Raw genomic sequence first — 27,599 nt, 5'->3', positions numbered from 1 at the left:
CGCACTGTACAAAGCCAAGAATATAGCTTCCATGGGACCTGATAATATTCCTGACTGTGTTCTACATGAATTGCAATGTGAACTGGCACCACACCTGAGTACCCTGTTCAATCACAGTCTCATTTCAGGCTTTGTTCCTACCAAATGGCGCACTGTTATGGTCATCCCACTCCACAAAGGGGGAGTAACTACAGACCCTGGGAACTACCGCCCCATTAGCCTGATGAGTCTGATATGTAAGGCTATGAAGCGCATCATCATGGACCTTATAAATAAGGATACAGGGAATCTCCAAACTCTGGACCCAATGCAATTTGGGTTTGTGAAAGGTAGATCATACCTGCTCAACCTGATAGACTTCTTCGAGTCTGTCACCAGAGCTATGGATGAGGGCAAGGTAGTTCACACAGCCTACCTAGATCTTGCCAAGGCCTTTGACACCATCCCTCACTCAGGAATCACAGACAGACTCACTAAACTAGGCATAACCCCTATGTCGTAAGATGGGTTGACAACTGGCTCGCTGACAGAACTCACACTGTGAAAGTAGCGGACTCCAAATCTGACTAACGAACAGTTACAAGTGGTGTCCCACAGTGATTGGTCCTAGGTCCTGTCCTGTTTGGCATCTACTTCTCTGAAGTTCAAGCCAACACAAAGGGACTCTGGCTGACCAAGTTCACAGATGACTGCAAACTGGGAGCCATTACTAATTCTCCAACTGATGTAGACATTCTACAAAAAGGCCTCACTGATACCAGTGACTGGTGCCAGAACCATGGCCTTAAGCTCAATGCCAAAAAGTGCATTGTCATTCCCTTTGGGAAAAATTTGGTGACCATGAACTACCACATAGGCGGTAGCCCACTAAACACTGAAGGTGTGATAAGAGACCTGGGGACACAGGTGATAGCAACCTCTCCTTTGATAACCACATTGCCATTGTAGTCAGAAAGTCCTTCTATGTGGCACATCTCATTACAAAAGGTTTCTCATCCAGGAAGAAAGAGGTCATAATCCCTCTCTACTCATCCCTCATTAGACCTATTATAGAATACAGCCCCTCATTTGGTATATACCTCACTAGACTCGTACAACAACTGGGAAGGCCACAAAAATACCTCACTAAGAGGATCTTAGGCCTTAGACATATGCCCTATATGGACAGACTCAAAAACCTCCAGCTATAATCTGTCTCTTATTGCCTACTTAGAGGCAATCTCTGCTTGACCTACAAAGCTATGTCTGACCCAGAGCTGCTAGATATGCTACACCTAAGGAAATCCCAATCCCTCCGTGCCACACGCTCCAGGGACCTAAACCTCATTACCACAATAAACAGAACACGCTGGAGGGACAGGTTCCTAACCCAAAGACTTCCCATACTCTGGAACAAACTTCCCAATCACGTCAAGGAGAGCACTTCACTGGCCTTCTTTAAGAGAAATATTGACAAGTAGATGGGCAATAGGAAGTTCATCCTGGGGATCACTTCAATGGCCTTGCTTGACAGGGGCACTTGAAACTAACTTTGGGTGGCATGATGCAAGGGAATCTTCTTGGGCTAGGCTTATATAGGCTCCAGGGCCATTAGCCTAGTACACACCTATGAACCTATGAACATTGGTAGAATACATACATAGTATATAGGTACAGTACATACATTATTTGTCTCACAGAGGTTGCCCCACCTTTGGAACAAGCTTCCTATTCATGTTAAGCAAAGCCCCTCGTTGGCCCTATTTAAGCTTATTTTAGATGATTGGATGGGTAACCAGAAATACACCCTGGGGATTCCACCTGTGTCCCTCTTGGACAGGGACAATAGGTGCTGATTTTAGATTCTGTTTGAACCAGATACCCTTGAGAGCATGGGTTGAACTTGGCTAGGCTTGTAAGGGCCCTGGGGCCAATAGCCTAGTAACCTCTTATGATCCTATGATGCTAAGAAACTGATGATATATAAACCTTTATGCATGTATATGCAAAACTGGAATCAAATATATGGCTAATATAATTCACTAACCATAGAATGGAGGACTTAAAGGATCAAGACCTTGTTACATTATTCAAGAAATACCACTTTCACTTTTGAATGTATGATTTACTTGTATTAGGACTTTTTGCCTTCTTTGAGACATGTACCACATAACAGGAAAATGTGTTACTATCGGGGACCAAAATTCTTTCCCCCAAGTTGAAAGATTCAGAGTTCTGGGACTGGAACATAAAATTTTTGTATTGGTAATAACAATGGTGGGTCAGACTGCTTAGTACAGAGCACTATGTTTCCCTTGACCAAGAAGAGCCATAAGAATTAGATTGGTCTTGTCCAGATTTATTTTGAGCATTAGTTTCTTAAACAGAAGAAAAGGAGGAAAGGCATGCAATAAAGTTTGAGTTTATTTGAAGGAGAAAACCTCTACCTTCCAAACTGTTCTCTAGAAATGAAAGAATAAAAGAACAGATTGATTGCTGTGATGTGCAACAAGGGCTACTTCTGGAAGACCCTGTCTGTACAGTTTTTTGAAGGACACAAGGATTGCAGGAGTTACTGTTACCTTCCTGCTCAGGGTGTCTGTCAACTGATTTTGTAAGCCTGGTATGTGAACTGAAATGCAGAATGAAATGTAAATCATTCTCCTAGGTTCTGAAAAGTCTTCTTGCGCAAATGGAAGGATGTGTTTCATCCTTATTTATGTACCACATCACTAGATTATTTACTTTGTTTACTGGGTAATGTCCGACTGGGCACGAGGCCCATTTTCAGCAAAGGCCCGGGGAGAAAATCTCCATACATAAAATAGACAGTATTAAACAATTAAATGGAACACGTATTAATCAAAAATGTACAAAGAAAGTCAGTAAAGAAATTAGTTATATAACAATAATTGGCAAATAATTAACAAATTTAACAAACAATGACACAGTGATAAAAACTGGCTGCATGAGTTAATAGTGAGAATAGTGTAATAAAGTTATTGCAAGATAGAGAAATGCAGTATGCATAACAGTTAAAGACAAAGCAGCATGTATGTATACATTGATAACTGAAACCAAGTGCAAAAACAAGATAGCCTTCAGCAGTTAATAGTTGTAGCTGTGAGAATGAGCTAGTTTAGAGTAATGTAAGGGAGTAGTAGGTAGCTTAACCAGGAGTATGGCAGGAGCAGAGCCAGTGTTTTGCTAGATGTTCCTTAAGGAGGTTTTTAAACTCATGAATGCTGGGGATTTTAGCCATAGGTTGAGGAAGAGTGTTCCACAGTTTGGCAATTTTATGGGAAAAAAGGGTGGTGCCCTGTGTGTTGTGGGCTTGGGTAATCTTTAACAATAGTTTGTTTGAGGATCTTAGAGCTCTAGGATTGTTGTTATTTGAACTAGATTGGTGAATGCCAATTATCTTAATTATTTAAATTAATAATTCATTATATTAATTATTTAATCATTTAAATTCATTATCTTGCTTGATTTGTAGAAACCCAGGCTAAAAAACATTCTGAAATCTAAGAGGATCCTGTGAACTGTTTGAGACTCTTTCCAAGTAAGATGAAGAGAGCTCTTCTACTGGGACCATTTGCTCTCTGCTGACAAGCTGCTGAAATGGGCTACCCAGGCATAATAAAAAAAGTCTATTAAACATATGTTGTTACACACTGAATCTATGGTGAAGAAAGAAATGTCATTCTACAGTACAAATCTGTTTTTTTCTGTCTACTACAAGAATTTTTCCTTTACTTATTGAGGAATTGAAATCGCATGTCCAGTGCATCCTTGACTTGGTTCCACAGATTTATCAGTTTCTACTCATGGCCAACTTTGCACATAGGTGCGCGCACACAGATAAATATTTTATATCTATATACAGATATATATGTAGATAAATATATACATACATAGATAGATATGTAGAGCTATAGTTATATATAAAATTTTCGAACAACTCCTTTTTTGAACTGACTGGAATGATATTTCCAAGGAATGCTGGCAGAAGATCTTATATAGGTGAGATAAATGAGAAAGATTCCCTGCAGGTTAACACACAGATGACTAACCACTGATGTGCAAAGTGCTCAGCTGTCCCCAACTCAAATTGTCAATGAGTTTACTTGATTATTCTGTCTGCTCCTTATAACATTTGTGATTTTCTGGAAAAACATTGAAAACTGCAGTCACCAAACAAGAGATTTAAGTTTGAAACTTTTGTATCCTTCAGAAAACATATGCTAATGTAAACTATATTATTCTAGCAACATTCTAAGTATATTAGAATAACATTTAAAATATGTCCAAGATTGCCAACCCTGCTGTTTGCTCATTATTCTGGCTTTGCAGAACTAATGTTATTTGTGTGAAGCGACATGAAATACTTTAATGTGTGGCAATTGTGTTCAACAAAATTGAAATAAACCACATGGCCATCATTTTATCACAATCACATATTTGAAGATATACACAAGTATCGGTAACTGCTGGGTGGGGGTGGGGGCTGTTTGTGGATGATTAATCTAGCTATGCAGAACTAGTGTGCATTTTTGTGAATATGGACTACGTTACTGTGATTACTATGTATTTATATTAAACAAGCTCAAAGTACATCTGTGACTTTGATTGCTTTTATTTATTTTAACCACAATCAGATGGCTGAGGTGTACACATTCAGTAAATGATGTGTACAGAGGCTATCTGTAGATAACAGTGACTCTCCACTGCCATAGCATTATTATTGCTAGTCAACAGTCAGTGATCTGGTATGGGAGAAAAAGTGCCACACAAAGTATAGATTTGCTGAAATCAGTGTACAACTTGTATTGCTATGGCTTATGTCTAAGTTTGGGGATGTTATACTGTTTTTCACAGCAACACATAGTCATAATTCCTTTCACTTTCCATTATAACCATCAGTTCTGCACATGACAAGCGGCTATCTTTAGCAGTCTGGCAGAAACAGGATATATATGATAGCAACTGTTTATAGGCATAGAGGTGCAGGTCCATTTCAAACTGCTTGAATCTAGTTGACTTCTTGTTTGTGGCCTCTTCTGTGTAGAGTGCATATGCCCTCCCCATCTCTGTGTGGGTTTATCTGCTTGCTCTGGTTTCCTCCACTACCCCAAACCATTTGGAAATTGAACTGGTCTTTTTGTAATTTGCCTTTAAGTAGGCGTGAGGAGTGTGAGAGTATGTGCATGCATGCATGTGTGTGGTTTGTATAAAGAATAATACAACACATTTTGTTTGTGGACACACACTATCACCAGGCATATGCATACTTTTTCTCTGAGTAGCAGTGAAAAAAAATAGTTAAGTCATCTTCAAAAATTAAGGCATAAAATGAATCACATATACCTGGTTTTCTCGCATCTGTTTTTTGAACTGTTGGTAATGGGTGATCCTGCTTCCAATGATTCTCAGCTACTTCAATATTATAATGTTTGTACATCCCCAATGCAGCAATCCTGCCACATTATGCCTTTCAGTACAGAGTGCTTCTGCCATTAGTATAGCACAACCAGCAACAGGATGTGTGACTGTTTCCAATTCTATTTTACAAAAGCTACATTTGTCTGTTTCTCCCACATGTTCAATAGAGTTTGTAAACCAACACATACAAAGTCCATTTTCTTGGGCTGCCAATATTAGCCTTTCGTCTTTTGGCTTAAATTCACATCTCCTTAACCATTTCTGTATTTGATCTTGATTAACATGAGGTTGTTCCAAGAGTTTTCTATACTTGAAGCTATAGTTATGCATTTTTCACATTTCTTCCCTTCTTATTTGATCCTTTAACTTATATTCTTTATTTTGTTTCTTGACGCATTCAGCTGCTGCTTGATTTTTATCTACTTCTGGTTTGATTTGCATTCCCGCATGACACCGATATGCTTCTGCTAAACCACGAAGGGAAGTCATCTTAGACTTATTCTCCTCATGTTTTAAAACTTTCACTATGTTTGTGTCTTGTGAGGTCAGCAGATATATATGCAGTCCCACAATTTCAGATCTATACATGTAATCATTTTCGAGGAGGCCCATACCTCCTCCAGAATGGGGAATATACAATCTTGGTATGCAGTGATTTCTATAAATCATATAATGAGCATGAAGCATCCTTCTTGTCTTCCTGTCCAACCTATTCAACACCTTTTGGGGCCATTCAATCACTCCAAAACTGTAAGTTAAGACAAGAAGAGCAAACTGGTTTATAGTTTGGACTTTGTTCCTAGGTGTCAATGCTGTTTTCAGGATTAATTTAAGTCTTCTAAAATATTCCTTACTAAGTCTTGTTCATATTTGTTCATGCTTTATTGTTGATCCTTCATTAATTCCCAAATGTTTATTAACTCCCTCTTGCTCATGTTTTTATATCAAATTCCTTTTCCAAACTGGTGTTTTCTTGGTGCTGCAGCTTTCTTGCTTTAAAGGTTGCTTTTACACATTTATCAAAACCAAATGACATTCTTATATCACCTGAAAAAGTTTTGACCACCTGTAGTTATGCTTTGAGATCCTCATCTGATAATCTATACAGTTTTAAATCATCTATAAAAAGAAGATGAAAAGTCTTTACACTTTGTTATTTTCTGGCAGCCATACTGTAGCCATGACCTAATCTGTTAAGTAGACACCCCAGTGGGTTAAGGGAAATACAAAAGAGCAGCTGTAACAGAGAGAAACCCTGCAATATCCCCTTTTAATTTTTATCCCTGGAATAATAATTTGCCCTTTATCATGGCTTAACTGCAAAGTGGTTTGCCACTGTTTCATGGTCACTATAATATAATCAGTGTAGGGGGTATCTTATACAATTTTAAGCACAATTAATGATCCTTTATTCCATATGACTTTCTTTTACTACCCTTAAATTCTATTGCCAAGATTAAGTTTTTCTCTAAATGACTATAAACTCTGTCACCATCAATTCCAGTGTATAGTTTATACACCATTGGAAGGCATGTTATTGGTCTATAGTTTTAAAGCTAGCTTGCAGGTTTGCTCTTAAGTAGGGGTATTGTTTTTCCTGTTATTAACCAGGCTGGTGTCTGTTTGGGGTGCGCATATAAATAGTTCTTACTCATGGCTAAATCTTCATGTAAAAGAAGTTAGGTATACTGCATCTAGGCCTGGGGTTTTCCAATCAGGAGCTTTTCTTAACATTGTTTCAATCTATCCGGCCATTATTTCATCCCATGTGTGGTCATATCCTGTACATTTGAACTTCTTATTCTTTCTTTTTCTTCTATCATTTAGCATTTTTGTTATATTCCACAGGATCTTCATACATATTTCTCCAAATGTATCTCTTTCTTCTTTTTTTGGCAGTGTTTCAATTCCTTTTGCCTTGTTTCCCAATTCTCTATAAAATTTTTTGGGTCATCAGTAAATCGCTTATTTTGTACTTTTTGTTTATGTTTATTTGCATATCTTCTAAGTTTTTCTGCCTGTGCTGATATTTTTAGTTTATTATTTGTGATAGTGCATGATAGATCCTGAGCTGTTCTAATACTGCTCATTGCTTTTATCACATCTATCTTTGAGGGTATTTTGGTTGATCTGTACCCTCTTCAATACTCTTCTAACAGTGACACTTCTTATCTTAATTGCTTTATAGTTTTCTCTGCTTGATACTTCCATGACAGCATTCCATTTCTCCCCTTCCTTTCCCTGACTAACATGTGTTTTTGTGGTAAGACTTTGTTACTAATTTAGTTGCACAGTAATATATCCCATTTACTTCTGTAATATCACATGAATCTCTATTGACAATCTTAATTACTGTGTCCATTTGTTTTATTAAACTTCTAACTTTTTGTATTTCATTGACTTTCTTTACTTTATTTCTTTGACTGGTCTTAATATTTCTGTCCATCTCTATTAAATCAAGCAACTCTTTTCTTAGATCATTCTCTTCTAAACTAATGGCACATTCTTTGCTCTCCATTTCTTGTAGGCCTTGTATAGATAGTTCCACAGAATCCTCCTGTGCCACATTCTTTTCCGTTTCATCCTGTGTCATCCATTCACTTTCATATGGGAACTCACTGACCTATCATTCCACACCACTGACTGCGTCAGAGATGCCACACTTTCCTGTTCCTCCCCTTGCTATGCAGTTCCAACTGAATATTTGTACTGGTTTCCTATGGAAGCATCCAAAGTATCTTCAGATGGCAATTGATCAGAAGTTTCCTCTTCCACTAGTTTCACCTTAATTTGAGGATCCACTGCTCTATCCTGCTGTGATGTTTTCTGAGTTAGATTTTCTACACCAAATCCTTCACTTCACAGGTAATCCATAACCTCAGTTTGTATTTCTTTAATGTATCCATTACTAATCCTCTTTTCTACTTTTCCTCTTTGTTTTCTTATTTTTTTATTGTAAAATTTTCCACGCCCAGATGCCTTTGCCTGTATTTCTCTTCAAATAGCTTTGGCACAGCTCTTTTTTTATTGATTAGTGTTGCTTTCTCCTTTGCATAAATATTACACCATATTACATTTTTTTTTCTTTCCCATGCCCATATTTCTTCTTTAGATGTCTCTTGATCCTACTGTTTCTCCTTACCTTGGGGACTCATTTTTCCATCATGCTGTGATGTAACCTGTGTTAATCTTTCTACACTAAATCCTTCACTTTGCAAGTATTCTATAACTTCATCTTCTTTTTTTTAACTTTTGCTTTACTAATCTTCTGTTCTATGTTCCCTCATTGTGATCTTATTTTTTATTATGAAAGTTTCCATATCTGGATGCCTTTGCCTGTATTTTGTGTTCATTAATTTGGCCTTCTCATTTCCATAAATATTACACCATATCAGATTTCTCTTTCTTTCCCATGTCCATATGCTACCTTTCAAAAGTCTCTAAATTTTGTTCTTTATATTTTCATGCTTCCTCGGTTACTTATTTTTCCAAACTGATCAAGGTTTCTTCTTCTATATGCTGTTTTTCATAAATTCATTGTATTAATGAACACACATTTTTATTTGAATCTTCTGAAAGTTATTCTTGTGCAAGTATTTTTCTACCCTCTAATTTCTCTCTCAATCTTTTTGTATATCTTCTGTCTGGAAATTCTGGGCTTCTTGCATAACAGTAACAATACATAATTACTTTCTTATCCTTAAGAGTCTACTAAATCATCTTTATGACTCTTTTTGGCCTATCAGTTTTTGTGGAATGTTACTTCCTTCAACAACAGGGCAGCCACTCTCCCCTTGGGCCTGGACTAGCCCCATTGTAGGAATATTTCTGTACCTTGAGGATTCTACACTGTTGTTTTGTTTCCAGTCCTGGCACCAGTGTGCCCACCAGGATTGGGCACTTTTTTATCCTGGGTATTGTGCACCCAGCTATATTTTTTATTTTTAAGCTACCTCCATCCATGATATATGGTATATAAAATACAGTCTATATATCAGTGTTTTGGTGAGATTTTGTGAAAAACAGGGTCCAACCTCACGAAGGTACTCACCAAGACTTGAGGATGCATTCAATTCCAGCAATACTACTCTCCTTTGCTTGTTGACTTGTCTCATCATTCAGATCCCTTCTTTTATGTAGGCTGTCTGCTGATTCAGTACTCATTTTGATAACCTCAAACATTTCCACAGGTAGTTGTTGCTAAATGCCCTATATACCTGAAAAAGGTCTCCTCTTAAATGTCTATATGAGACACTGTACAAATTCAGATTTTTAGTCTTTCACAATAACTTAAATGTTCTTATCCACTGATGCCCTTGGTATATTTCCACTGTACTCTTTCCATTTTACTCATGCTTCTTTTAAGGTTTCCATATTATTACTCCATACTCAAGTTTGGGTCTAATGTAACAAACAAACAATGATTTGATGACTCCATATTTCTCAGACTTTAAACATCTTTTTATGCAACCTATAGTTATGTAACTATCATTAACCAATTGGTTGATATGATTAGAAAAACTGAAAGCTGGATCAGGTCCTTAAATTAATCTACAATTTTAATCACTGTGTGCTGTATTAAATATTGACCTTTCTCCCAAGTCTAATATGCTTAGTTTTTGATGTATTAATTATCATATCATTCTCATATGCCCAAATGTCCAATTTAGTCAAATTTTTTGCAATAATGACCTGTCTGTAACACATGTAATCAGTTTACCCAGAATCCTGTGGGACTTCCTGACTGTAAACTAGATTTTCAGCTGTCCAATTGCTGTATGCTACTTGCCAGGTCCTATTTGTATGTGATGCAGCTATCCATCTTATCAACAGTTTACCAGTACAGAACAGTTGTTCTAATTTATTGATCAGTGTTTTGTTGTTCTGTAACACATGTAATCAGTTTACCCAGAATCCTGTGGGACTTCCTGACTGTAAACTAGATTTTCAGCTGTCCAATTGCTGTATGCTACTTGCCAGGTCCTATTTGTATGTGATGCAGCTATCCATCTTATCAACAGTTTACCAGTACAGAACAGTTGTTCTAATTTATTGATCAGTGTTTTGTTGTTCTGTAACACATGTAATCAGTTTACCCAGAATCCTGTGGGACTTCCTGACTGTAGCCTAGACTTTCAGCTGTCCAATTGCTGTATGCTACTTGCCAGATCCTATTTGCAAGTGATGCAGCTATCTATCTTATCAACAGTTTACCAGTACAGAACTGTTGTTCTAATTTATTGATCAGTGTTTTGTGTATAACCCTATCAAATGCTGAAGTTAAGTCTATATAAATTACATCAAAGAACAATTTTTCATTTATGACAGTGTAAACATTATTTTTAAAATTTTCCTCATAAACTTCAGAGGCATGCACAGACATTAATATAGCTTGTCTAGAGATAATATACTGTACAGGAGCAAGACGTTGGTTTACTTCACTGTGACTGTTATTTTTTTCACTTTGCTAACAATCAAACATCAAAGGCATTTACTTATGCCTATACTTTTTGAGGTAGGGATAAGAAAGCATGTTAATATATGTTTGATAGCAACAATTTGAAATATGTTATTATATTGCATTACATTTGTTCTTTCAGTTTTTGTCCCAGTCTGACAACAAAAAGGCACACAGAAGGTCTGTCTTTTGGGAAAAGGAATAAGCAGGCATGATCTAAGTATGTATGTATGACAGTAGCAACTTGAAATATATGAGTGTGGCCATTTGTTCCTTCACTTTCAGCCCAGTCTAAGAGCTGAGTACCCAAAAGTTGGTTACAGTTTATTTAATGAGAAGGCAAGAGAGGCAGGCACTATTCCCAGATATGACTTGTGCATCTTTGCAAGCATCTGTCTTTTCAGTTTCTGGTGAACTGCTGTTATTCCAGCTTTGAACATTGAACATTAAAGGCTAATAGACAAAGTATCTCTTCCTTTGAAAGAAAAAAAAATGAGACCAAATGTTTTTCTTACTCATGGTTTTTGTTCAGGACATCACTGGATCTAAAGGTTAGAAAAAAGGTCTAAAATGCATCTCACAGCAGTTAGAGTTCCATGGTTTCTAAGGGCCCCCAGAACCCTGGTTTTACTCAGTTATTCCTCCACAGCTTTTAAAGTGCAGTCTTGCTAAGGTAGAGACTGTTGAAAAGATGCAATGGAAAACAAAGCTGAAGAGTAAGACTGAATGCTAAACATTTTGCTCAGGCCATTACTGAATGAAAAAGTTATTTTAAAAAGAAAACCTAAGATGCACCTCACAGCATATATAACCCCATGGCTTCTGGGGGCCTAGTGGATAACAAACCCCAACTTAATTCAGAAGTGGGAGGGTGATATAATGGTTAAGGTGTTTACCTTACAGATACAAGGTGCAGGGTTTGATTCTTACATGGGATAATTGGCTATGCTTAAAATGGTCCCCAGAGGCAGTTAGAGTACTACTAATCTATGAAACTATGAAGCTAGGTATTTGCTCCACAGTTATTGGCAGTGACGGCTCGTGACATCAGACTGCAGGACTGCAGCCCCCCCCCCCCAACTGTGAATCACAATGGTACAGTCCTATAAATCCTCCATACAAAGTGAATCTGGACTGCTGCCTTTCCAGTCCAGATTCAGGAAAAAGGAAGCAGACTGCTGATTCCCCAGAATCCTATGCGGTGCTAACCGCATAGACTGGAAGGGGATCGGACTGAAGAGTCAGCAGTCTTGGAACGAGCTGAGAAATCAGATGTGCTGAAGCTGTGGGCTTACTGAAGCTGTTACAGACTTTGCAGGAGAAAGCTACGGACAGTGTGAATGAAGCTATGTGTTTACTGCAGAAGAGAAAGCTGTTACGGATGGATTGCAGGTATGGGAGACTGAAGTTTGTGCGTGTGTAATGCCCCAGTTGGTTTATACTGGTGGCTAGAGAGAATGCTGGTGGTGGTTACAGAATACCTCAGGCTTGAACCCTGTACCTTGGGTACAGGTAACAAGAGCCTGAATTACCTACCCACCACCATTTCTGAAAGTTTTGCAAATGTTTGGCTCATATTTTGTTCTGTTCTGTTCCTCATCAAATCTGTGGTTTCTGAGTTTTTAATTCATTAAATAGGTGATGGTGCAGTGGTAGCATTGTTGCCTCACAGCTGGAGGTTATCTGGTCTGATTCTTGGCTGGGGTGCCTTCTGTGTGGAGTCTTCATGTCCTCCCTGTGTTTGTGTGTGTTTGCTCTGGTGTCCTCCCATATTACAAAGGCATGTGTCTGCAGTATTTCTTCCTGGGCCTCTGCTGAAAATTGGCTTTTGTTCCAAGTCAGACTTTTTTGGTTAACAAATGTTAAATAAATAAAATTGACAGGCATTTGAATTTCAGACTTCATATTCTTCAGAAAGTACATAGTAACACAAAACCATTTATTCTAGCAATTTTCTAAGTTTATAAGATGAATATTTGAAATGTGTCCCTATTTTTGGGACTGTATTCCCCCATTATTGGCTTTGTCCAGGTTTTTTGTGCTAAGGTTGAGAGCTATGGTGAGAACTGAATTCAATGAATATGTTTGAGAGCTTTATTCCCCCATTATTGGCTTCATCCAGGTTTTTTGTACTAAGGCTGAGAGCTATGGTGAGAACTGAATTCACTGAATAGGTTTGGGGGCTGTATTCCCCCATCACTGGCTTTGTCCAGGTGTTTTGTGGTAAGAGGTTGACAGCTATAGTGAGAACTGAATTCACTAAATGGTAGCCATTTAAGTTTCAGTCTTCCTCTCTTTCACAAAACAGCTGATTTGGCATAGTGGTATACTGCTCTGACTGTTTTGCACAGGGTCCTGGGTTCAAGATTTGTCAGTGAAATGCATGGCTGTAACACATTTTATTCTAGCAACTTTCCAAGATTATACAAGCAATGTTTAAAATGTGGCTTTTGTCCCTCCCCAATACATTTTGGCTTTTTCCATATTTCTTGCGCAGCAAAGTTGAGATATACAGTTGAGTGTCGAGTAGATTTTACAAGGAGCTGAGAGGTGCACTGGAAGAGAAGTTTAGTGCTGCTTATGCTAAGACTGCTTGCATTGTTAATAGCACAACAGGTAGTGTACTTGTTTGATGCAGAAGGCTGTGGGTTCTACTCCCACAGTACTTAGATGCATTGCTGATATTGTACTGTGTTGTAAACGGGGTGGATGCTGCCTCCTTGAGAATGTCCTCTTTGGTGAAGATACATAGTAACTATGAACCCGTCCATTATTTGCCATCCACTCCCTATTGAAATATTACTAGCTTATCATTTTTAATGTAATATAGGCAATTTATTCCTCAAGGGCAACAGGCACTTTATTTGTAGATGAAACAATGAAATATAAAGTTCTTTGCTAGCAGCAACCTCTTCATTAGTTACAGATCTTCTTAATGTGGAATTATTTAGATGACGTTTACTTCTGCAGAGATTGTGCATATTTACTGATACTGGTGGATTGTAGAAGTTTGAGTAGACTTTTATGATGGAAATGTTCTCAATTGGGCAGTATTGTCATTATTGGTGCATGCATTTTGTTTCATTGTTTACTGAAAAACTGTTCAAAACAATAAATTTAAAACACCCTCTAACAACTGTAATTATACAAGGAATATAATTTAATGCAATCAGGAAGGTGCATCACAGAACACATATATGTTTTGTGTGCAAGGGGCCTATTATTTGAAAATAGCCCAAAGTTAATCTTTACCTGCCACTAGCCAAATGTATTTTCTTTCAATGTGGGTTTCAATGCTGTTTCAATGAATGTGAGTTTCAAGGACAGATAAGTTTTAATGCTAAGTCTGTTTTCATTGGGAGACTGCATTGCTTTGTTTAGCAGATGTCTTAGTGTTTGTGCTGTAAAATGCAAAATCAAACTTTCAAATTAAGTCCAAATCACCACAGAAGTAAAGCAGTATGCACATTAGTGTTTATGGTAAATGGGGTGAAATAGCCAAGTAATGGTTCATTGGAATGGCTGCAGGGGAGAGGCTCCGTTCGACCATAATTTTGTGAGGGGGTAGGGCGACAAACTCAGACAGCCCCGGCTGAGCTATACCTCTCAACTGTTCCAGATTTTCACAGAATGAATAGATTTTTGCTTCTTATTTTTGGTTTGTTCTCATAAAATTTGTGTTTTTTTGGCAAATCATTTGGGAATTAAGTCAGTAAATGACACAGACTGCATTTCAGATTTCATAACCTTCAGAAAAATGCATGCTACATTAAAAGCTGTTATTCAATCAACTGTCTCAGTTTATACAAGAGCAATTTTTAGTACTGTTTATATGTTCCCCCCAATATATTTGGCCTTGTCTAGAGTTCCTGCATTAACAGGTTGAGAGGTATGTGCAAATAAATTGCTTTATAGAATTAGGCATATCCAAACCTCTCAACTGTCCCAGATTTTGGCTGAAAATGTTGCTCTTCCCCTAATAATCCCTCCGCAAAATGGCAATTTTGGAAGAAACGTGGAGGGTTTACAATTAATAAATAACATAATAATCAGAGTTATAGATTACTTTTATTTCAGAAATGCATGTAGATTATTTTGTCAGCTGCTCAAGTTAGCAGTACTAATATTAAAAAAGTGTCCCTTCTTTCACAGGTTCCCAGCTGTATTGTGTGGCTATTTTATATTTTTTCATCACATTTCTGGTCTATTTTTCATAAAATTGTGTTTTTGGCAAATTAGTGGCAAATCATTAAAGACTGAAGTTAGAAAATAATGACAGACATTTGAGTTTCAGATTTCATGCCCTTCAGAAAATTCATACTAATGCAAGACCTACTATTCTATTATCTTTCTAAGTTTATAAAATTAATATTTAAAAATTGTCCTTATTTTTGGGCCTTTGTCCCATTTTTATGTATGGCTTTGTCCAGATTTCTTGCTCTGAGGTTGAGAGGTATGACAAATGTGTCAGGGCCATCACAGTCAGCCAGAGACATTTCAAATTGTGACATACTTGTTGCACCCCACTCCCCCATGCAGTGATCCTGGATGTGTCCAAGCAAGGCAAGGAGCAGTTATGCAGTGTAAATGTGCAGAGTATCCACCAGTGGCTTTTCATCTGCCCTTGATTTTGTAGAATGTTCTGGTTTCTGTCATATTTTTATACTGTTGATTTATGCTTATTATTATTCAGAAAGTGCCTGTTGCTCTGTGTTTAAGTAGCAGTGCTTTAATGACTATCAGGTAAGCTTATCTGAGATTGTACGATGCAAGTAAGCTTTAATAAGCATACTGTTAAAGAACTGCCAACATTGAAAGCCTTTCTGTTGTTGCCATGCAGAGAATACTTGCATAACTAGATAACGTATAAGCCTTGGGTATTGAAATGCATATGACAGTATTTGTAATAAAGGACAGGATTACATTATTTTAAGAAGCTCATTACATTTGTTGGAGACTTGCAGTCCTCTTTGCAGGCTTTACCTGTAAACTAAACAGAATGCCAATCTATCATGTGTGGTCCATAACCTGTGCAGTAATCCTTTAAGTAATGTATCTTGAGCTTGTTTCTTGTTTGCTTTTCATTTTTTACTTTGATCATGTTTTCCCCATCAAACAAGTAGATAGTTTTTGTCAGGCAGCAGGTCTTTTTTGGATAAGAAACATTTTTACAAGTGGGGGGTATCACAGAGATTGCTACTTTCAGCATGTTACTTGGTACTTTAATAAAGCTGAATATAAATTATAAGAACTGCAGTGCAAGGAGAAGTGGTTTGAGGTGAGTGCTGCTTGTTTTTCTTATACTTGATTTTGACTGACATTCCAGTAATGTTATTTAAAAAGTAATTTATTTTTTCATGCTTCACAACCTTTTTGTTTCCATCTAGATATTAAGTAAGCTGTCATGCAGCCATTGTATTGAAATATTTTTTTTTCTTCTATATTTCATTTTGTCTTGATTGGACTCTCATAATGACAGTTTGGCACCCAGGGCAACGTATTTAAAGTTACAGTTTTTGTGGTTTTGAGCATACCTCCTCCCCTTTCTAGTTGGCCGCACCCCTTCCCATTGACCCCACCCATTCAGCTCTCTTCTGCAGCCCCCCTTTGATTTGAAGTCACCAGCCGCCACTGGTTACTGGGATACAATCTTGCCCAGTTAATAAATTTTGAAGGAATGCAAGAAAATTCTAATGATACGACAAAAATGTGAGGAAAAGGAAGGAAAAAATGTAATGTAGAGGTCATGGGGAGGCCAAGATGAGAGGAGCCAGGGGGCACTGGGGGCATGTGTTTTAATTTGGGGCAACAGGCAGTGGGGGAGTGCCATGCACCCATTCATCTAGGGTTGCATTTCACCTAAGGCCACCCCTGTTGCAACTAAGTATACAAGAAGTCATGTATCCCAACACTCTCACATAGTGTCTTGCTGTAATCACCTGCTTCTGCATACAGGCTGTTAGAACTGTTTGAATCTCCACTTGCTTGTCCTTTGCAGAGAAAAAAAACCCCATCAGGACTGAATATGTGACTGCCCCCAAAAACCATGTTAATGTTCAAGGAATCACAGAAGACATTTTTGCTAGTGTTACCACTTAAAGAATAATAATAAATCTAGATGTTCTAGCTGGTGAATCAGCAGCTGTTTCATCTTTGTCACTATCAAGCAGTTGTCCAAACAGGGCTAAATGGAAATTGTTTGTTTTGTGAAATGCACCAACACTGGAACTAAAAATGTAATAAATACTCCAGGGGTCAAAGAAAGTCCAAATGACAAAGATGGCTAATGAAAATGGCGTTGTACATTCTATGACGAGCTCACAAAAATGTTAACATAGACATCTTCGTTGTCCAGAACTGTCCTGTAAGAATTATTTTCTATAAAATGAAATAAATCATTAGATTCACTGTTGTGGAAGATTTTATATTTACAGATTACTCAGTTCTGAGAAACCTAGAGCTGGTCTTTTATTTGGCTTTATTATGTGCCTTCTTCTGGTGCAAGGGATATTTTATTTATTTATTTAGGTATGTATGTATGTATGTATGTATGTATGTATGTATGTATGTATGTATGTTAACTGAGAAAGTCTGACTGGGCTAAAACCTTTTTTTAGCAGGGACAACCTCCAAAACATTACAAACATTGAAAAAGAAAGGAAAAATACACAGTGTTAATAAGAGAAATAATCAAAAATTACATATATTAGTTTACAAAGGTGAAGTTAGTGTAGTATAAATTAAAAAATACAAGTATAATACAAAAAACTTTGTGAGTACAGTTGGTAGAGAAAAGGCTCATTTATAAAGACAATTTATAAGACAATAAGTGATAGAGCTGCTAATGTGGAGCACTTAAAGCATTGGGATAAGAGATTATTGAGACAGAATGAGATAAAAAACACACACTTGGTAGTAGCAGGTAAGGAGAAATGTAGAACAAACTTTGTGACAAAATTATAGGAGTAGAGAGGCAATGCTATTAGAGGAGCAAACAGAAAAGGAAAGAAGGATGGAGAATCATATATTCAGGATGTGTAGGGAAAAAGGGAGTGGTAGACATGAGAGAATAAGAGGTTAGAGTATGGAGAGAAAAAGATGAGTTAATGTAAGAGGGAGTGGGGAAAGGTTTTAAGAAAAAAAATGCAAAGTTGTAGGGAAAGTAGCGTGACTTCAGAAAAAGATAGTACTGGGAGCAGAGAAGAGAAGAGATAATAAGTGGGCAGTAGTCATTTTCAATGTCTTTGATTGTATCCTTTTCCTGTAGAACTAGCTTGTTCTTCTTTATAGTGATTTTGCTGGTGAAAATTTTGAGCAGATATCCCTTTTGTATAAAACATTATTTTTGGGAAGATATATTTTTGATGCTGAGGATTGGGAGGTATGCACATTTCTTTAAAGAAAATCTAATACTACCATTCTTTTATAAATCAACAAAAATATAAAGTGCTGGTTGAACAAATAAACTTTTTTTGTGACAGATGTATTAAGTAATTTATCTCTGAAATATTCATTGTAAGAATCAGTTATAAGTCAAGCAAGTCCTCTCTCAACCTTTGATATGGCACCCTATGAAGTAGCATCCTATGTCCATTTGGTATCTGAACTTTTTTTATCCATTGCAGCAACCATATTCTGGTAGTATTACTACTATTACTACTACTATTACTACTACAAAGTAATGATTGTAATTTTTTTTCTGAATGCGATTTAAAACAAATCTATATTATGATTCTACAATGGCAAAATTATCCTAACAGCTGAGGTACAAGGTAAAACTGGAAGGTCTCAGATCTTCTACAATGAACTTATGCAGATAAAGAAACAATAGAAGGATCCAACTTGGATGTGTTTCATTAAATCATGTTTATCCAATGGTGTTGTATACAACTTGTAAGCTTATTTATGGGCTTGTACATCAGGACACTGACTGTTTGCTTCCAAAATATTCTTATGTATATAATAAAGTGGAGGCACTGCACACTTTGTATCCGGGAACCTCACCATCTTTCCATATATCTTTTCAAGTAAAAATAGAGTTTCTTACAAATCTTAATTTGTACTAGGTGAGTCAGGGAGGCTGCTCTTTTTCTTTTTCCTTCTTGAACCCTTTTCAGGTACCTGCAGAGATTTGCATCATGATGGTCTAGTAAAGGTTTTAACTTTGGTCCCCTGATGTTTTAATGCAGTTTCCTACACAACACTACAATACTCTGTAGCAAAGGTTTTATACTGAAAATGAGCCTTATATACATCCAGAGGCAAAATTAGATATGTAGGGCCTAGTTTGAAAAAGAATTTGTGAAGTATTAGACTAACCTAACACCGGAATCTCTAAACCTAACACAGGAATCTCTAGACCTAACATAGTCTCTGAGGATGCAAGAAATCCAAGCAGGGAAAGAACGTGCACGGCATAAAACCAAACAGTTTACTTAGTTAAAAACATGTAAGCGCTTTCGCTTAGTACTCCTATGCTTCATCAGACATAAAATTCTATCACAAGCCTAAACATTTTAAACACTGTTAAACCAATCACTGCTAGCATCCTTTCTCCCTACAATTAAATAATTATTGGAAACCAAGTGATTTAAAGTAATCTAACACTTTAGCAAAATAAGTACATTTTTACTATGTTCCATCCACAACTTATATAATAGATTTCAGATATAATAAATAAGGCATATATTGCAGATACCTAAACAGTATAATATGTATCATATATAAACCATCTCATCATGCTGTTGCAAATATACTGATGTTTTGGAAAATTTAATGCAGAACTGCATCAACAAAGGCTGAAACAGTCCTGCCATCCACATAGTTAACAAAATATGCACCTTATATGAAATAACAATAAAAAACTAGAACTGCTACATGAACACTCATATATAAATATATAAATAAATAATGTATGAGGAGTATGTACATATATATGAGCAGACACACCTATAACTGCTATAGAAGAATATATATAGTTTCTGTTTTTACTGTTATATACACACATATATTTTATGTTAGCAGTATTTAGTTCTGCTGTTTAGTTTTGTTTATATTTATTTTTATATATTTTTTATGTGTTTGTTTTTTGAACATGTAGCAGTTCCAGTTTTTTATTGTTAACTATAGTCCTTTCTTTAATTTTTTTTAGATGTGGGGCTGAGCTCAGCAAAGAAGGTACAGTTCAATCAATCATGATTATATGCTTAGTGACATATAACTTTAAGCTTCCTGTTTGAAAAAGAAAACAAGCAAATATTAAAACACCACATTGCACTTATTCAGTGCCTTATAAATAAATAATGCTGCATTATAAATACTTTTTCTTTTATCAGTGCATTCTGGAAAATCTAAGTTGCTACACTTCCAGTGTACATTTATTCAGATAACACCCATCCATATAAGGTCAATGACACTCTGTAACTTGTTTTCAGGGATATCAGAATAGTACAGTGCAAATCTCAGTCACACACTATTAAAGTAAATGTTAAAGGAGTCAAATACATACATAGAAATATTTAAAGCACGGGCATTAATGCCCTTCTAGCCTGCCAACATACCAAAACAAATGTTCCCATAATACAGTAAGTGTTCAGATTGTTCTTAAAATATATCCAAACTATTGCTTGCTTTAATGTAATTTAGAAGTCTATTCCATGCATCAACTGCTCTCTCAGAAAACCAATTAGTACATTTCTTATTTATGCAGAATGTTCATTACAGGTTGTCTGATCATTCTGTATTACTTTTTGATAACCCCAAACATTACCAAAGGTAGTTGCCTCTAAATGTCCTATATATCTGAATAATGTCTCCTCTTAAAGAACTGTAAGAGACACTGTACAAGTTCATATATTTAGTCTTTCATAACTTAAATTTTCACATCCATAGATGTTTTTGATATATTTCCGCTGTACACTTTCCCTTTTACTAATGTTTGTTTTCTTATAAGGTTTCCATATTGTTATTCCATTCTCACGTTTGGATCTAATGTAACTAACAAGCAATGACTTCATCATTACTGATTTCTAAGATGTTATAAATCTTTTTATGCAACCTATAGTTCTACAACCATTATTAACCAATTGGTTGATATGATTAGAAAAACTCAAAGTTGGCTTTACCTATATACACACAAAGCTATGTCAAACCCAGAGCTTTTAGACATGCTCCACTTAAAGAAATCCCGATCCCTACGAGCTACACGCTCCAGGGATTTAAACCTCATCACCACAATAAACAGAACATGCTGGAGGGATAGATTCCTGTCCCAGAGACTTCCCATACTCTGGAACAAACTACCTATCTATATCAAACAAAGCTCCTCATTAGCACTGTTCAAGAAAAATCTTGATGATTGGATGGGAGATAGGAAATTCACCCCGGCGATCACTTCTGTGGCTCTGCTCGACAGTGGCACAGGAAAATAATTTTCTTGGGTGGCGAAAGCCAGGGTACCTTTAGCTAGGCTTATATAGGCCCTAGGGCCAATAACCTAGTACCTACCTATGAACCTATGAACCCAGGTCCTTAAATGAGTCTACACTTTCAATAGCTGTGTGCTGTGTTAAATATTCACCTTTCAATTGATGTCTTCCAATTCTCATATGCTTACTTTTTGATGTATTTATCAGCCAATTATTTTCCTGTGCCCAATGGTCAAGTTCTTTTGCAGACATGTCCTATCTGTAACACATGTAATCAGTTTACCCAATGTCAAGTCATCTGCATACAGACTGTAGAATACCTCAGATGAAAAAGATATATCTGAAAGATAAAATCTAAACAAGTATGGGCATAGGACAGAGCCCTGTGGGAAAACCTGACTGTAACCAAGAATTTCACATGTCCAACGGTTGTATGATACTTGCCATGTCCTGTTTGGAAGCCATGCAGCTATCGATCTTCTCAAGAGTACACCAAAACCTAGTTGTTCTAGTTTATTGATCAGTGTATGACCCTATCAAATGCTGAAGTTGAATTTATATAAATTACATCACAGCACAATTTTTCATTCATAGTTGCTATTATATTGTTATAGAACATCATGTTACAGGTGGTAACAGATCTATTTTCAACATATGCATGCTGATATATGGTTGCAAGTCCCAACCTTTCCAGTTCTGACAATAACTTATCCACTTTTACCTTCTCCAGTATTTTTCCACAACATGAAAGTATGTTTAAGGGTCTGTATAACTCTAGGTTTGTCCTACACCCCTTTCCCTTAAAGACAGGTTTAATAAGTGCATGTCTCCAGTCTTGAGGAGTCTCCCCATATTTATATGACCTAGTAAAGAATAGATGTAATAGCACTGTAAATTGTTGCTAAAGTATTTGCCAGTCATTATTACTAATTCCTTCTCCTCCCTGTGCTTTCTTTGGGTCCAGTTTGCTTAGTTCTTTTTTCAATAAAATCTAATTTGATTTCAGTGTCTGAGGTTACCTGGATGTACTGCGGTGGTGGTGCTGCCTCACAGTAAGACGTTGTCCTGTTCGATTCTCAGCTAGAACGTCTTCTGTGTGGAGACATGAGTGAATGGACATACCTTCGTTGAAGGTTGTATGTCAGGGCCGGCAACTCGGCACGTAAAAAATCTACTGCCAATTATTAGCGGACCGGAGTTCCGCTGTAGCGACCCTAACCGGGAAAAGCCGAAAGACACAACATCTGAGGTTACCTGGATGTCATTAGAACAATTTATCACCGTCGTTGTGAAGCCAAACAGTTTTGAATAAGATTTTGTAAATATATCTATAATCTGTTGTGTCTGAGCATAAATTTTAGAATCTACACACAGTTTATCAATTTGTATGTCTTTATTCCTTCCACATCTTATGTATCCATAAAATGGTTTCCTATTATGCTCAATACCTTTATGTACATGTAATTCAATTTTTTCTTGATCTTTCCCACACAATGCTTAATTTGTTTGTCAAGTAGCTTATTTCAGTTTTCAAAGTTGTAGTGCGACCTCTTTTCCATTTCTTATATTTTTTGTCTCTCATTTTAATCAAGTATCTTGTTCTTATGGAAATATATCTTCCTAATGTTGTGTGCACCTAGATCCTGATGTTAAACATTTTTTTTTATTTTTTTGCATTCAGTTTCTCTTTCAAAACTTTCCATATTCCTTCTGCAGTTTTTCCACTGAATACATCACTCCAATAAATCTTGCATAGTGACAGTTGTGCTTCTAAATAATCTGTCATTATCTGTACTGGTTTAGATTAAAGTTTGGCAGAATTATCTGGCAACAAATTAACTCTTATAACCCCATGATCACTACATATCAATGGTGGCAAAACTTGACATGAAATAACAGTAATTTATTTAGAAACACAAACAATGTCTAGTATGTTCCATTCACTGGAAGTTGTTTTTACAATTTGAAGCAATGGCTCCTGAACATATGTTATGAATAATTTTCTTTCTAATGTTGTTGAATCAATATTATTCCAGTCTGTTACTGGTAAATTTAAATTCCAGCCACTATTATTCTTACCTCCTGTGTTTCATGAAAGAAATGTATAAATACCTCTAGGTCATCACCACGTGACTTGGTGGTCTACACACTCCAAGAATTGTTATATGTTCCATGGTTATCTTTACTGTCACAGTTACACAATCTGTACTATCGGTGTTATCACTGAACATGTAATAATCATGGGTGTCTCAACTATCTCCACTTGATTTTTTGTTAGAATGTCTGTCACAGTAGAAACATTTATACCCTGTCAGAACTGGTTTCCAGTCACTGCTCTTTAACCATGTTTCACAAACAATAACAATGTCAATCTTGTAGGAATGTAGGAAATTTTCCAATAAAAAAATTCTCTTCCCCAATCTTAACAGTGCATGCTATTCTGTCTGCGCATGTGCCCAAAATTAGGCTTGGATGCTCTACACATTTCCATTTTTGAAAACAGGAAATTTTTTTCATGTAGGTGTTTACCCAAACAATCTTTTCATTCACAGTGACCCAACAATCCTTTCTATATGTGACTTGTGAAAAACACATTCTAACACCTGCACAAGCTGTGCTATTCAAGAGTGATGTAAGTTCCCTACTAACAGTCAGAGGGCTCCTGTAGATGAGATCATTTGTACTGACATGACCACAAACATCTGTACTTTCTTACATTAAGGTATTCTAAGCCTGTCTTACATCCTCTACCTTTGCTCCTGGCTAGCATAACACTATTCAATGCTCATTATTTTCTCTGCAAATGTAAGTATTAGTCCCTCTAATAATTGAATCTCCAATTACAAAAATATCTTTTCTGAACAGACCTGCAGAACCTTCAACTATTAATTCAGTAATGTCTGCTCTATCGGTTGTTACAAAGGAATGATTTTCATCACCATTATGCTTATTAATCCAACTCTTTTCACTGCTTATTACATTTGCAAGCTTACAATTCTCATCCAGCTAGATTTGTACATCAACATCTTGAGCCATGTTGACAACATCCGTCTGATATATATATATATATATATATATATATATATATATATATATATATATATATATATATATATATACACACGCATCTGTGCGTGCATGTACTCATACATACACACTAACACACACACACACACACACACACACACACACACACACACACACACACACACACACACGTGTGTGTTTATATCTCTCTCTCTCTTTATATATATATATATATATATATATATATATATATATATATATAAGCAATAGGAAACATTCCAGGTCTAAGTCTTGCAAAAAACAAGGTAAGGGGAAACATACAATCAACAGAAATGGGAAAATATAAAATTATATGGAGTACAGAGCACAAGGATTGGCAATCACACCCAAATGAGTATCAGAGCAATGTGTCTGTCTGTTTTATCTGTGAGGACTGCTACAGAGTTGAAATAATATATCATTTTAATGCAGTAACTTTGTTATGCTTACCGGATAAAGCTGAAATGCATATGGTAAAAAGTCCATGGATCTAAGAATAGAAACAAAAATAAATAAATAAACTTGCATCAATACCAGTCATTACTTTTACAGTTGTGTGCAAAATAACAGGCTTGAAATGCAGTAATGCAATAAATAATCCTCTTTCTTTGGGACTAGAGAATCTTACTTTCAAACAATTAAGAAATTAGATTAAATGGCTTCATTTTTCATTCCCCATAGAGTGGTAATTTTTGTTTTTATAAGAAATGGTCCCACTAGAAATCTTGGAAAGTGTACTGCTTTCTCTGGAGTCTAAAGGTTATTTTCTGAGAAACAAATGTACGTGCTTTTCAGGTTAAGAAACTAGCCTCATTTAACTAATATTTATGATATATAAGATACCACTCTGGAAATGTTCGAATAGTTTGTCAGCCTAGTTTAAAATCTTAATTGTAGTAACGCAAATGGATGCTTAACAAAATATCTTCTAGGTGTTGTATATTTCTTAAATTATTATCAGTACTCAACCATGCATCCATCATATTTTTTGATTATGTACAAAACAGTTTTAACACTAAGCTCCCAGGACTTTCATTTCCAGTAGGTGAGTCTGAAAATGTTTATGTACACCACTAAAACACATTGAGGTGTGCCAACGTTTCTTTTTGTAACATGTACATGTGATAGTGCATTTCTTTGTACCCCATGAAGCCTCACAGCCACATGACCTCCTACGCTTATTATTTAAAAGAAAGAAAATAAGAAATATTGTAAATCTACATATACTGTAATTAATGAGTTTTGGTACCTATAGAAGGTAGCATTGTTAGCATTTTGTCTCTACATATGCTGATGCCTGTATGCAGTAGGGACCCATTATGTTTGTTATGCAGCCCTTCAAGAAGACTTATGCTACAAGCAACAACTTAAGGGGGGCAAGGGTAAGAAGAAACTCCTTTGGACAACTAAATTAACTTACTACATGACAGAGGAGGGGAGGAGTGAGTAATGAGCCCTGCAGAGCTGCATTATAAAGAATCTAACAAATAAGTAGATTACAGATACAGCAGCATACAAAAAAATGAAAACAAATTGCACAGTATAAATGCTGATTTTTTTGTATGAGTTATATGAATCAGACTTCTCAAACAAGTCTAAGCCAGAGGTAGAATGATACTAGAGTTGTGTGGCAGTATTTATAGCAGCAGATCTTGCTGTAGCAATATTCATAACATTTGGGCTTCAGTTCATCAGTGTCAAATGCGAGTCATGTTACTTTACTAGCAAGCTAATGACAACCTTTTCAAGTCAATGCCTGTCTTGTACTGTTTTTGTAAGAGCATCAAATAGCAGTAACTTATCAGAAGCAGCATGAATGGAAACACCAAATCTTCTGGCAGGAAACTTTAAATAAATTTTACAATAAACAAATAATTACAAATACAACAATGCCAGCAAAATGAAAGTACACCATAATTATATGACGGTGGCAGCTCTAGGTTTATAACAGTTTACTACATCCTCACATCATTCCATATCTTTATTTATTTCCAAAACGGGATGCAACAGATGGGTATACATTAGCAACAAAAATATATCTGTTAAAGATCTACTCATACACAGTTGTGTAATATTTGCTTGAGGAAGATTTACATAACAATGTTTGTAACATTTGTGCAGTATCAAAGCAGTATAACAACTATTCCTGAAAGGTGTACAGGTATAGGAACATTAATGTCCTGAAGTTTTCCTAGGCATCTGAATAGTACTGGTTTGTAAATTTACACATATTTGTTCACGTCACTGCTACACAGATAATACTAAATAAAAATACATCTAAAATAAGAAAAAGTAGTAGCATACCATGTGAAACATGGTTTGACAGGAACCTTTAGTGATTTATTGCATTTTCATAACAAAAGGCAACCTAGAAGACCAACTGTTGCATTGAGTTTGCTTTATGACAGGCAATTCCTTTTTTCCCTTTTACTAAAAGACACATCAGTATGTTTAATATCACAAGTTCGGTCCATGTAATACATCACTCACCTCTACTCATGCAAAGGATGCTTTAATTACTCTTTTTTCTGAATTTACAATAAACACTGACAAATGAGTGTCTGTTAAAAAAGAGCAGATATTCCTTCAGGCATGAAAGAAACCTTAACAACGGAAAACTCCAATCCCTATGAGTATTCATCACCCTATAAAACACTGATATATTCATCATCATGGAGACCTGGATCAAGGCCAACGAAACATACTCCATCAGTGCAGGGATTCAATCCCTACCAAACATTCAGGCCCAACACACTAGATGAGGGCACTAAAGGTGGAGGTCTACATATTCTAAAAAAATAAAATAAAAACATTTTATCTCCAGACTCATTAGACAAGATAATGACTTTGAACTCCTCCATGTCCTGCTTATTAATAAAACATCTTATCATATGCTAGCTAACTGTAGGACTCCTTCTATGTTCCCATAAGCCCATACCTCCTACTGAATTAGAAAAGAGTCCTTACTCATTAAGCCACATATCATTCTCCTTCAAAACTTCATCTATCCCTCCATTATCTGGCAGATGTATATGATCTCAAACAAGTATAACTAGAAATTTTTGTACTTCATCAATACAAACTCTTTGGATCAGCTAGTCTGCAAAGCAACATGCAATGATAAAATCCTTTACTTGGTCCTTACCAATATGAAGCAGCTTTGGCCCCAACGAATTGCCACTTTTTCCCTTATCAAATCAAAGCACAAATCAGTCACATTTGCCATA

General features: G+C 36.3%; 1 protein-coding gene across 1 annotated transcript in view; it reads right to left on the bottom strand.

Moving 5' to 3' along the window:
- Positions 1-27,599, bottom strand: part of CFAP61 (cilia and flagella associated protein 61) — a 4,145,169-nt gene that overhangs the window by 2,422,143 nt on the left and 1,695,427 nt on the right. The window contains exon 12 of the mRNA XM_044057082.1: positions 24,823-24,862. Coding sequence (XP_043913017.1) covers positions 24,823-24,862 — 40 coding nt within the window. The remainder of the gene's footprint in view (positions 1-24,822; positions 24,863-27,599) is intronic.

This window comes from Protopterus annectens, chromosome 1.part2 (assembly GCF_019279795.1).
Source record: "Protopterus annectens isolate FY-2018-M chromosome 1.part2, PAN1.0, whole genome shotgun sequence".
NCBI lineage: Eukaryota > Metazoa > Chordata > Ceratodontiformes > Protopteridae > Protopterus > Protopterus annectens.
The sequence above is the reverse complement of the archived record's forward strand: the minus strand, read 5'-3'. Positions and strand labels throughout refer to the sequence as shown.